Raw genomic sequence first — 12679 nt, 5'->3', positions numbered from 1 at the left:
AACTCAATACATAATGAAGTCATATAATTGTTCTTTTATCTTTAGATACTATTAATTTGAGGTGAATCTTGTTGAGTTCAATATAAATGCTATAGGTAAAACTGATATCACATGAAAATCAACGAGGAACGGTATCTGTATCGTATTCAACAAGACAAATTCGTTTAGTTTTGTTAATTGTTTTTATACTGTATGCATCACATGAAAAGCTTCCTTTCATCTTTTTATCATCGTTGTTTTATCGTTATTTTTATCATCTTACATGAGGATTTAAATCTGAAAATAATTTTGAATCTAAACAAATTTCCTGTTATATGGGAAGGAAAAATGTTTTTAAAAAATATGGTGGTGGCAGGAAAAGCATGGTATAATGACAAGTGTGCTGTTATATTTCATGATCATTAATAACAGTTATCAAAAAACGACTCATTAATCAACATATTATAGAAGTAGCGTCAATTTCCTAATTACAATTAGAAATACTGCAGTTAGTTCTAGAGTTATAAACACTGAGAATTATCTGTTACCGAGCATATATCTTTATCAAATAGCATTCGCTAAAACGAATGTTAGAAATATGCTATGTTAAAATTTTATCATATTACCATAAAAATTAAGTTGAGAAATAATACCTATAATCTGTTGACATTTGTTTTAAATGAAACAAAAAATTTTGTTTTGAGTTTATTATGTTTATAATAGTAACGTCGATAATAATAGCGAAAGGCGAATAAATGAAAAATTTCTAATAGTTTCTGTTGAACGAGTTTGTATACTTTATAATATGAATTAATATGGAATTATACTGCACTTGTTAGCCAAAATGTACGATAAAGAATGCTAGTTAATAAGGATTATTCATTATGAATAAAGTTAAATACTTCATACATATGTTACCTGTTATATAATTTCATAAAATTTGCGTATGAAATAAATCATTTTGTATAGAACATAAATTGACATCTTAAACAGATTCCGTATCATTCTTGTGCAAGTTTTCGACTTGTTCCGAATTTATTTCGATTTTACTTGTTTCTAATCGTTTTCTCTTCCTTTTATTCGGTCTTTCATGCTGCTTCTGAAAATATTCTCTAACATCTAATTTGTTTATTAAATACTGTCGAAACGTTTCTAAAGCAACCTTGCCACCAATTCCTTTTTCAAAGATCATAGATATTTTTACTTCATCATTTTCAGGTTCTTCATGTTCTATCACTTCAGCAAAAAAGTTACATATTAACAAAGGTTCGTTCTTTCTCACGATATCTCCCGAGTTATTCTTTATTAATTTTTCTGTATCGTTTTCTGTAATATCATTTATTACAGATGTTTGTCCTGTGTCATGGTTCACAGATTGATTCATTAATCTTTGAGCTAATCGACGTTTTCTACGTGCATGCGACCATGTATCATTGTCCGCAATTAGTTGACACGACCAACCATTAAAGTTACCAATTGGCAAATTTAATTCTTTGATTTGTATCTATATAAAAATGAAAAATATGTCAAAAACTAAAATATTATAAATACAACATGATGGAAATATAAATATAATCTTACATGTAACTCTTCCATTGCTTCTTCCAAAAAATTAACAAGGTCGTCAAAAGAAGCAAATTTATGTCGCATTGGGAATTGTATCTCCATTGGACGTTGTTCTTTCAGTAATTTTGCAATATAATCTCCACTTTTTCGAATGACAGGCGCATTTGTCAAATTAATAACATCTTTAGGTAAAAATGACCAAGCCAATCCCCATCTGTTAAAAAATAACATTCATAAATAACAAAATAAAAAATTTAAAATAAAAAATGTTTGTAAAAATATATTCACCTTTTTGTGTGACCTTGACAAAACTCTGTCCATGTTGAGTTTTCTATGCCTTTTTTCTTTAGAAATTTTAATAAGAATAGTAAATTACTTCTTCTACCAAACATAGTGGTGTAAATTTTTGCCTTTTCTTTAATTTCCATACTTTCTTCAATCATTTGTATTATAAATGCTCTTTCACCACCTTGAACTGTAAGTTCAACTTCGTTTCCAGTTGGAGCATTTCTTGGTGGTAATTGCTTTATAATTTTCTCTGATGATCCTTCTATTTCAAAAAAGGGTGGATTACACATTGTAAAGTGATACACATTATCCTCTTTTATAATTTCTTTCAATATTGTTCTTTCATCCACTTTATATACTGCAAAAGAATATTCTAAAGTAAAAAATATAAACTTGTGTATATTTTATAAGATAAATAATGTGTCATTAATTTGCCTTTTATTATGTCTTCCAAATTATTATTTTTAACATGTTCAATAGCTGTCTGTATACTTGTTTTGTCAACTTCTGTAGCGATCATTTGATTTCCATACATTTTTGCAAATAATAGAGGATAAATACACACTGCTCCAGTACCTATAAAAAAATGATTATTAGTACTGAAATTTTCTAATACAAAATTTTATTCTTAACTTGATTTCCAATATACCAATATCTATGCCAATTACTTCCTTCATTTCATTGAAAGAAGCATGTTTCATTAAATCTTCAATCCATAAAATGTAATTTAAGCGTAATGGCAGAGTTGGTACTAATTTATTTGGAGGTATTTTTACTTGCAGATTAAAATCATGTTTTAATAATACCTCTGTGAGTACTCGCAGAGTACCTTCTCTTTTAAAGTCAATCTTTATCTTGCCGGTTAAATTCTATAATATAATAATATAATTCATTAAATAGATAATATATATTATATTTATGTACGAGATGATATATATAATAATAGTAAACAATTGCTCAAATATGTAGCTTACAACAATTGCAATATCACGGAATTCTGGATACAGCAAAACAAGTTTTTTGAAGTCTGGTATTTTCTTATATATATTCCTTGGGTGCATAAACTTTCTTAACGACATTTCTAAACAATTTTTTTTTTTCTTTTCAGTAACGATGTCAATACGTGTTTTATGGTCTTAAATTGCATAAAATGTTGAGAAATGTTAAGTTGGTATGATCGCTGCTTGCTACAAGCTAAGTTGGTACGACTTCTAACGACGCTCTTTTGTCTTAGAAGTCGACCACGTTGTTCCATTGACTTGGAGATTCCTGTGTGGTAAGACGTGTTATAAGACTGAAATATATTGGAGAAAACGAATCTAAGTGAATCGTTATTTTATAAACCCAAAACCTTATTAAATAACAGGTTATGGGCCCAGAAAGTAAACTGCGGGGAAAAACGGTATTATTTTTTTGAGTTTTTTGTGTTTTCTAAGATAATCCGAGAAGAGACCACGCCATGGCCGATCACGACAAAGTAAGTGATGTGGACAGCGATATGAAGCTGGTCCTAAGAAAGGGGAATTACGAGTATTGGAAGACAATGACGGAAGCCTCGCTAATTTTCCTGGCATAATTTTTTCGACATATTCGCCCCGAATATATCGGAGAAATTAAATCCTTGAAGACAGCGAGGGATTGTTGGAAGGCGCTAGAGGACGTCCATGGAAGGTCCACGTCGATGGACACTGTCCTATGCATACGGGAACTGGGTACCATAGAAAAAACCCCCGATATGGACGTCGCAAAACACCTTCAGAGGTTGCCCGGTCCTTTGGTATACTAACTTCAAGTCTTTGGTCTTTAGTAAATATCTGAATACCCGCTTCACTGCTTTCCAATCGGATACAGTCGGATTCGCGCATCTTTGGCTTAGTTTTCCTATTGCACACGCAACATCAGGACGACTTACAGTAGCTACATACATTATGTGCCCCACAGCTTGTTCATATAATTTACTGCCTTTGAATTGAATATTACGATCGAGATTAGATTTACATCTAATTCAGGCACCCACAGGGCGTTCGACAAGGATAGACTCCACCCGCCACAGGCTTTGGTCATCTTCACAACGATCGTGTCTTTTCCCTTGACTTCCAGGTACCCCTTACCAATCCGGATCTGTCCAGTCGCAGGCACGAAGTCCACGAACCGATACCTATCCGGGGTCATATGGTTTGAGGCTTGAGTCAAGATAGCTGATCCTGTCCCTTTCCACGTGGTTGATAGATGATAAAGCCAGTGTGGAGAGAAGTCCCTTGGATCTCGGTTTATCTTCCGATCCTTTCTCCACTTTGTTTTCTGGGTCTTTCTCTTCCTTGTCTTCTTTTCCCTCATGGCAGTTGTACGATATGTGGCCTCGTTTTCCACATTTATAGCATTTTTTATCCTTTGGGTCTTTGTGCTTTTTCTTAGCGCCATCTTGATTTTGTTGGGGCTTGGTCTTCGATTGTTTGCAAGCCGCCATTGCACTGTTCTTCTCGGAGGGACCCATAGCCGCTTCCATTCTCCTTTCCTCAAGTAGGAGATCGGATTTCACGACCCTCGAGGTTAGATTCTTATAGAGTCTTACCGTCCTAAGATATGTCGTGTAGTTTGGGTCCGCCACGAGGCCGGCTAAGATGAAACACGCCATCATGTGGTCTTCGATTCTTAAACCTGCGTTGGAAATTTTTTCGCACAGATCGTATATCTTTCCGCAGTATTTTGCGACGTCCATATCAGGAGTTTTTTCTATGGTACCCAGTTTCCGTATGCATAGGACAGTGTCCATCTGGTTTTGATATTGAACGTGATGAGCCTTTCGGCAGTAAATTATATGAACAAGCTGTGGGGCACATAATGTATGTAGCTACTGTAAGTCGTCCTGATGTTGCGTGTGCAATAGGAAAACTAAGCCAAAGATGCGCGAATCCGACTGTATCCGATTGGAAAGCAGTGAAGCGGGTATTCAGATATTTACTAAAGACCAAAGACTTGAAGTTAGTATACCAAAGGACCGGGCAACCTCTGAAGATGTTTTGCGACTCGGATTTTGCGGGTTGTACGGTAGACAGGAAATCCAGGAGCGGGTATGTGTTCATACTCGCTGGTGGTGCGATATCCTGGTTATCCAAAAAAACAACCGATTATAGCTCAATCGACGTGCGAAGCGGAATTCGTGGCAATGCAGGAAGCAGCAAGGGAAACAGTGTGGATTTCTTTACTGTTAAAGGAATTGGGTCAACTGTCATATTGCCCTCGCCCCTGCAAGATATTCTGCGATAATATCGGAGCTATTTCATGGTCAAAGGACGAAATAGTTGCTGAGAGTTCTAAGCACGTCCAAGTGCGCTACTTTTACGTTAAGAATTGCGTATCGAGGGGGATACTAGATTATACTTATGTACCTAGTCCTGAGAATGTGGCTGACATTCTCACCAAAGGCTTAAATAGGATTAAGACTCAGCAATTTACCAGGGCTATGGGGCTTGTAGAAACTAGCGATCAAAGGGGAGTGTTGAGAAATGTTAAGTTGGTATGATCGCTGCTTGCTACAAGCTAAGTTGGTACGACTTCTAACGACGCTCTTTTGTCTTAGAAGTCGATCACGTTGTTCCATTGACTTGGAGATTCCTGTGTGGTAAGACGTGTTATAAGACTGAAATATAGTGGAGAAAACGAATCTAAGTGAATCGTTATTTTTTAAACCCAAAACCTTATTAAATAACATAAAATATGTGTATCCACAACAATCAGTAACAAATATTTTTATTTACAAATGTAAAACCATAGATAAGATACAGAATAGATCCGGCATCTTAAGAGACTTTGTATAACATATTCTGAAATACCGACCGTTCAATAAACTAGTAATATAGTCACAGACGAGTTATAGAATAGACGTGACATGTAATCAGTTCATGTTACACATTTTAGGGTGACTGATCACCTTACCATTTTCGTATCACATGTGATGTTATCGATTCAGTATAGTACTGGTTTGAATTAAGGTTATAGTTTTTTATAAAACTAAAAAATAATAAAACAGAGCACCCTATAATTGCAAACGAAGCATACTTTGTATTTCTACAATACTTCAGAAAATATTACTTCATTACAGATTATAGAAAACAGTTCATATTCGGTCATAATCTCGCTAACAATTTAATAAGCTTCTTAATTATATAAAAGCATAATTCCGATCGCAACTGGTTATCATCTGCATCGGAGGAATAAAAATTGCATTTCGTGAGGATACCTTTATTTAAATTCGAGTAAAATTCTACACAAGAGGCCGTTCATGAGCCACTCAACACTATACATAAATTCATTTAAGCTGTTAACAAGGATGTCGACATCTGACTCTATTTGGTCCGTGTAAAGAGACGTAAAAATTTCATACCCTCCTTGCGAAATACTTATCCCTATACGGAACTTATACTTAAATTTGTTTTGTAATATATTACACTAAAAATTTGTTAGCGTACATTTTTTAAATGTTTGCCTAAATAATTGTTTAAATAATTTTTTTTTATTTTTCTTAAGGTAATTCACTTGTATTCGTAAAATAAAATTTATTTTTTCTACATAACGAGGCACGGAGTATACATTTTATATATTGGCACAAATTTGCTGTAGTTTGTAATATAAGGCTATCCTAAAATATTAATTTAATTGATTTATGATCTTAATTACTTGTATTATTTTATTTATTAAAAGAGGAACATTACATTCATTACACTTAATTGTCCATTGATGATAAAGAACTGAATTCGATTAATATTATCGACGTAAGGAAGATAAAGATTGCAAACTTCAAAAATTCCTTATATTTATCTGTTTTGAAACTGTTATATTGGGTTGGTATACCACCTAATAACAAAATCCGCAATCACTTAGTTGCCAACCCAATAGTTCATTGACCCAAACAAGATTCCCGGCATACAATATTTCAATTTTCTGCACAGCTTTGAATGAAAGAGAAGCCTTCCGCTTCAGCCAATCAGGAATCAACTGAGTAAAGTTTTGGCGCGGAGCATCACTGTACCGTTGAAAAGCGTGGTGTCAAGATGCGATGTTCTCTGAAGTGGGTAATTTCAACTACGCATGCTTCTGTTAGTATTCTATTATCTTTTATCAGCTATTTTCAGGCTTGTTTAATAATAATATGTAATACGTCCTTATTTAATATTTTATTAAGTATTGTTATATCAAAATTCTATAGTTTCTTAAACTTATTTTAAGTGTTAGTTTTAATAATAGAAGCTAATAGCTTGTATTATAAGCTTTCAAGACAGAATTTGAGTTTAATTATTGTTTCATTTTAATACAATTAGTTCAATTTTATACATTAATTCTAAATTTTTGATTACGTTTTATACAGGTTACTGGTTGAGTGCGAAGATGGCTTCGAAAGGATAAGAAACGTACAGACGTTGTCACAATTAAGGATGATTCGGTGCAGAGGATGTAATTTGATGACATTCGATGCAAAACATTTGATATCGTTTGATTTATTTTAACAAAGATGAGCGTACGTATACGTTTATATTGCTTTTTAACTGATTCACATATTGGTATCCAACCAATATGTAATATGATAAACAATTATATAGTTTGTTAACAAATGAACAACATAGATTTATTTAATTTTTATTATATTTACACAAGGAATTGAAGTTTGAAATAACTTTTATATTTTTGCTACATTTCGATCACGAATTCTCTATGCGTAGTTATTGCGTGTTCTTTTGGTTTAAACAAAAATCTTCATTATTGATCAATTTTCTATCTTTAAACTTCAGATAAATAATTTTCTTTAACTTCTAAACTTGGATTTATTTAAATAACATTAACTAAAACTAATTTAATAAAACAATTTTTAAATTTCTAATTAATTTTATAGTTTTATCATTTTAAAGGTTTTATCACAAATAAACAAAAGATTATTTAAATATTGATTAATAATCAACAATTATGAACAACATTTTCAATTAAAAGCGAGCGTATTATACATAACATATAACATGATGTTAGATAAAATTATAATCATACGAATTAAAATATTAGAATTTTATGATGTTTGAAATTCGCGGCAGAAATATTAAACAGATTCCCGCCTACGTTCGTGGTGTATCAAGACGGATACGCAACGTTTACCATTGCCAGATTGTAACATTTGAAACGTTGGCAGCAGTGTAAACGAACGAATCTATCGTGATGACAATTTTAAGTGGTGACAGCCGCGTATGTGTTCCTCAGCTTCAGAGTAGCATTATATACGTTTTTGCTGACACGAAACATAATTTTCTTAGTGCGTGATTTGTTTCATAAGAAGCATATGGAATATTAATCACACGTAAGGTATGTGCTTTACGATAATTTTAACGGATATCAGAAACAGATGGTCGTCGTCGATTTCGTTTCGCCTGACAGTTTGTTAATATGGACAAGTGCCACTCTGACAGTTTTCCTCTCTCGTAGTCGTATTGTTAGGCACCTGTTACCGATTCATCGTTATTTACATTTCTGTTATCTGATTCTCGCCACTTTATTATCGATTTATGTTTCGTCTGCGTGAAAAGCGGCACGATGTGAATAAACTGTATGTGGAGTAACGTTTAATGATGTCACGTTGGAAATATTTATTTCTTCTGGTTTGAAATGAGTTTCAAGTCAATGAGAGTACATTTCGTATTTTATATTTTCATTTTTCCTAAAATAAATTACTATAGAACTACGCTGAGATGATGTGGTTAATAATTGATTTAAAGATATAAGGACGCTTTTAAATAATAAATGAATGTTGGAGGTTGTTTTTTTAGACTATATTAGGATTGAAGTAACAAAATAATGCACAGTCGTTATTTTTTAATAAGATTGTAATTAAACATTGTTATACTGTGGATGTGCTAAATGTGCAAAATTATATAAAATTTATATGTTATGCATTTACATGTTATTTACATGTCATATAGAATTTATTAGATATTATTTATTATATATCCAGAGTAAAATATTTGAAGAATGAAATGAGTTTCTACTTATGTTCCATTTTGTTAATTGTGTTCACAGAACTATAAATTCACATAAATATCCATTAAATATTGTATAAGTTAACTCAGTTCTTAAAATTTCATGTGGTAGGTGAATTTATCCTTTAGACTTTAGATGAATATTTAATATAAAATACTAATAACTATTATTTCATTAACATAATTTCAATTTACATTTAAACTTGTTTGTTATCAAACAAGTATTAGATCACATATTTATATTTTTATACTTCTATGAATTTAATTAAGAAAATGTAACTTAAATAGATGTATGTTTTAACTATTAAATATTAGAATAAGTATTTCACATTGAATATTTCATACATTTTCATATATTATGTGCATTCTATATATTCTTGTATTTTCAAATTTCCAGTGAATGGACTAATTATAAATGATCTAATTGGAAGGAACTTTACATATTTGTAAACTTTATATATTCGACAGGAAATGGAATGAAGAACCTGATCGATAAATTGCTTCGTTGGAAAATAGGGCTATGTGTAAATACCTTTTGTAGTCACTTAATGGGAACTACTCAATAAACCTCTGCAATCATGTGGAAAGCAAAAATACGTGTGACTAGACTGCAGCTGTTCATGCATTTATGGCAATTTTAAATGTATAAAATTGGACAGAATGCACATATTGTACATGAATACCAAACTAAAGTATTCATTATAACATTTAGAGAATAAAACAAATCTTTGTTTAGGTTTTATTCCTTTAATTGTATTTATAAAAATTTGCATAAACATATGCAAATCATTGTAAGGTAAAATAATTTTCTTTTAATTGCCCAATCTAACGATAACAGAGTTCATTTAAAAAATTTTATCACAGACTGACGTCTACCAAATTTAAAGTGAATCTAAGTTTTTCAGATTGTTTCTGCCTTTATTTTGAGGAAACTTTTTTCATTAAGCTTCATCACATTTTATCCATACCAGTGCATTCTCATTGGAATTTGATTGCTGAAACCGTGCGAAAGAATTCTTTTTTTTTTTCAAATCATCGCATTCCATGGTGTGCAACGAGTGTGCTTTCTTCCTCCCCCCGCGCGTTTCCCGGTCGCTTTGTTTGCACATGCATTTGGACGATTGCTTTCCACGTATACAACCGCGTATACGTTGTGTAACCGTAACGGTAAAGCGATCCGTCATTCATCGTTACGGAACAATTAGGAAAACATATTGTAAGGAGCATGAAGATCCGATGTAATGCATCGAGCGCAGATCGAACACTCCAGAATACGGTGGTTCATGAAAGTATTTGAAAACTTACGATAGAAAACTTATACAGGGTGACTCGTAATTCATAGTACAAATAGAGTCAGGAAGATTTCATGGCTCAAAATAAGACAAAATAAGAAGATCAAAAACAGCGAGAATTGTGTCGGAGGCTTTGTTTTTGAGAAAATTAAGTTTGAGAATTTGTTTGGTACGCGTGTAGCGGGCTAGTTTTTGACTAACATATTCAAATTTTATTTTCTCCAAAACGAGACCTTAAACGATAGAATTTCTTATTCTTCATTTTCGACTTATTTTCACATTTTGAATAACTTCTTGTAAATTATCCATTCATGTCCAACTGAGAATTGGTAGAATTCACGTATACCGCACAAATCGTCAAAGTTGATTTTCTCAAAAACGAGACCTCCAACACAATATTGTTATTTTTTATTTTCGTCTTGTTTTGAACCATAGAATATCCCTGATCCCATTTGCACCATAAATTACCATAAATTTGGGCCATTCTGTATACTGTATGTATTATATAAAACATTAAAAAATTCAATTATCGCTGTAATGAGACACGACCGCCATGATTGTATTGGTAAAATTTGAAACCAGTCTGAAAATGTACATATATCTCACAAAAAAATGTCCATACAGCATGAATAGCGATCTTAAACATATAATAAGTGTTACAGATAGTTCACTGAATATCGAGGTTTGTTAACATAATGGATAAACTGTTTAAATAGTTTTGTAGTATTTGCGAAATATATGTATAAGTATACTAGTATTAAATATTTCATAATTTTTATATATTTTCAGATTAGTTCCAAATATTACCAATGGTGATAGTCCCGCCTGATTGCAATGCGAGTATTTTATTTAATACACATAATATACCGATACAAAATTTCTACGTGTGTTTAGATAGTTTTGTGAACCAGTGCAGCCAACGTAACGAATTTGTTTCGGTAAACAGAGACCGGTGAAAGGTTCGTTGCTTTTTTCCGCGTGTAATTGTTCCTTGCGCGAGCTGATACGCGCTTTTTCTACGATTTCATTTTGGATCCAGCTCGCTGAGATATTTTATCGCGTTTCTTTTTTCTCCTCAACCTTCTTAGGGCTAATTATTGCTTCAATGTCTCAAGAAATAATATCAGATATTAGTCTAGAATACGGCAAGAAATTTAACTGCAGTTACGCAATGAAAAATAAATTATAGTTACGTAATTACGTATATATATTTTTCAACGTATCAGGTGATATAACTTTTTCCATTAGAAAAATGTAGCAGCCTGTTATTAAGAAAAGAGTAATGAACATAATTTGTTGAAATTTTATTGGGAATTTTCAAATTATAAAAACAAAGGATTCTTTTTTTATAGCTACATAAACTTAAATGTTCACAAAGTTAGTAAATTCTCATTGGATTTTTCTATGAATGATGGAATTTACTGTTTAGTTTAGTTGAGTTTTTCATTGAAAATTTTACAAGTAAGGAAATAAAAGAATTTCTTATATATAGATTTACTTTTTATAATGCTGGTCATTGTTTTCTCATTGAATTTTCTCGCGAAGTTCTATTTAAAAGATACCAATTGTATAAATAAACGAGTTTACTATAGTTATACAGAAGACTAATTTATCGGTTCTACAATAAAACCAATCGATTTTGCCTCGTTACAAAGCAGAACCTGCTATACACGAAACGTATGTTTTTGTTATTAATTGGAACTCCAATTGTGGAACGAGAAAGTTAAGAGAACCTCTATATCTATAACTCCTTTCCTATAAACGTGAACAACATTCGCTATAATTTATATAAACCGTGACTGTAACTTATTTTTGTAAAATATATTTATCCTCCTCGGTATCGACGAAATAGTAATTAAAATGAAACAAATATTGTACGACATTTTTATTATATATTTATACATGGTATTTTTATTACTTCATTACAAGCGATAAATAACATGTAAAGGTTGCACAAATGCAATATTATTTAAAAATGTAAATAAACTAAGTTACTGTTAAATTAAGAAGAAATAGAATAATGTAGAGTAATAATAAACAAGCTATTAGTATAATAGATACATTACAAAAGTCCATTACACAAATAAATTCAACGAATGTGTAATTTAGTCAAAGTTACTGTGTTTATCGTCCGGAAGAATTTTCTATCTGATCTCGCTTGGTGAAGAGCGTTTCATTAAATTTGCGTATCAGAGGTCATTGACCAGTTATTTGATTTTTCGTCGAAATTTAAAATAGAATATCAATGAGAATAAATATTTCGGTCGATAAATGTTTTAAGAAAAGGACACTATCTTTCTTTCATTTTTCTCCAATTGAACGGGCATTATTTTCGATTTTCTATTATAATATAATATTGATAATAACGCTGATCTGTCCTCATTATTCAATACAAGTTTTTGAAGTCTTGCAGTATCGCAGAAAAAAATATTTGTTCAATCTGGACAATTTAATTTCTTATAATAAAGAACGATATACTTGTATCAATATTTCAATATTCTTATATTCTCTTAATACCTTATATATATTTTCCAATAT

At 31.6% G+C, this 12679-nt stretch overlaps 2 protein-coding genes across 3 annotated transcripts in view; one reads left to right on the top strand and one right to left on the bottom strand.

Annotated features, from left to right (window-relative positions):
• Positions 1-19: 19 nt before the first annotated feature.
• Positions 20-5682, bottom strand: LOC126864959 (U6 small nuclear RNA (adenine-(43)-N(6))-methyltransferase). 2 transcript variants are annotated; one of them, XR_007689398.1, is made up of 8 exons: positions 5551-5682; positions 2808-2985; positions 2483-2702; positions 2269-2409; positions 1834-2191; positions 1561-1759; positions 898-1483; positions 20-276 (listed from the first exon to the last, which is right to left on the bottom strand). XR_007689398.1 is itself a non-coding variant. In XM_050616909.1 (7 exons), the coding sequence occupies exons 2-7, from the start codon at positions 2910-2912 to the stop codon at positions 965-967; spliced, it is 1542 nt and encodes a 513-aa protein (XP_050472866.1). In that variant the 5' UTR covers positions 2913-2985; positions 5551-5682; the 3' UTR covers positions 311-964. The 2 variants fall into 2 exon arrangements, 1 of the variants encoding a protein (XP_050472866.1); XM_050616909.1 differs by lacking the exon at positions 20-276 and having other exon boundaries at positions 311-1483.
• Positions 5683-7978: 2296 nt separating this feature from the next.
• Positions 7979-12679, top strand: part of LOC126864956 (ecotropic viral integration site 5 ortholog) — a 30134-nt gene continuing 25433 nt past the window's right edge. Inside the window, exon 1 of the mRNA XM_050616904.1 lies at positions 7979-8178. The gene's annotated coding sequence lies outside the window, so the exon portion shown is untranslated. The remainder of the gene's footprint in view (positions 8179-12679) is intronic.

Source organism: Bombus huntii, chromosome 4 (genome assembly GCF_024542735.1).
Source record: "Bombus huntii isolate Logan2020A chromosome 4, iyBomHunt1.1, whole genome shotgun sequence".
Classification (NCBI taxonomy): domain Eukaryota; kingdom Metazoa; phylum Arthropoda; class Insecta; order Hymenoptera; family Apidae; genus Bombus; species Bombus huntii.
Note: the sequence above shows the minus strand (reverse complement) of the source record. Positions and strands in the feature narration are given on the sequence as shown.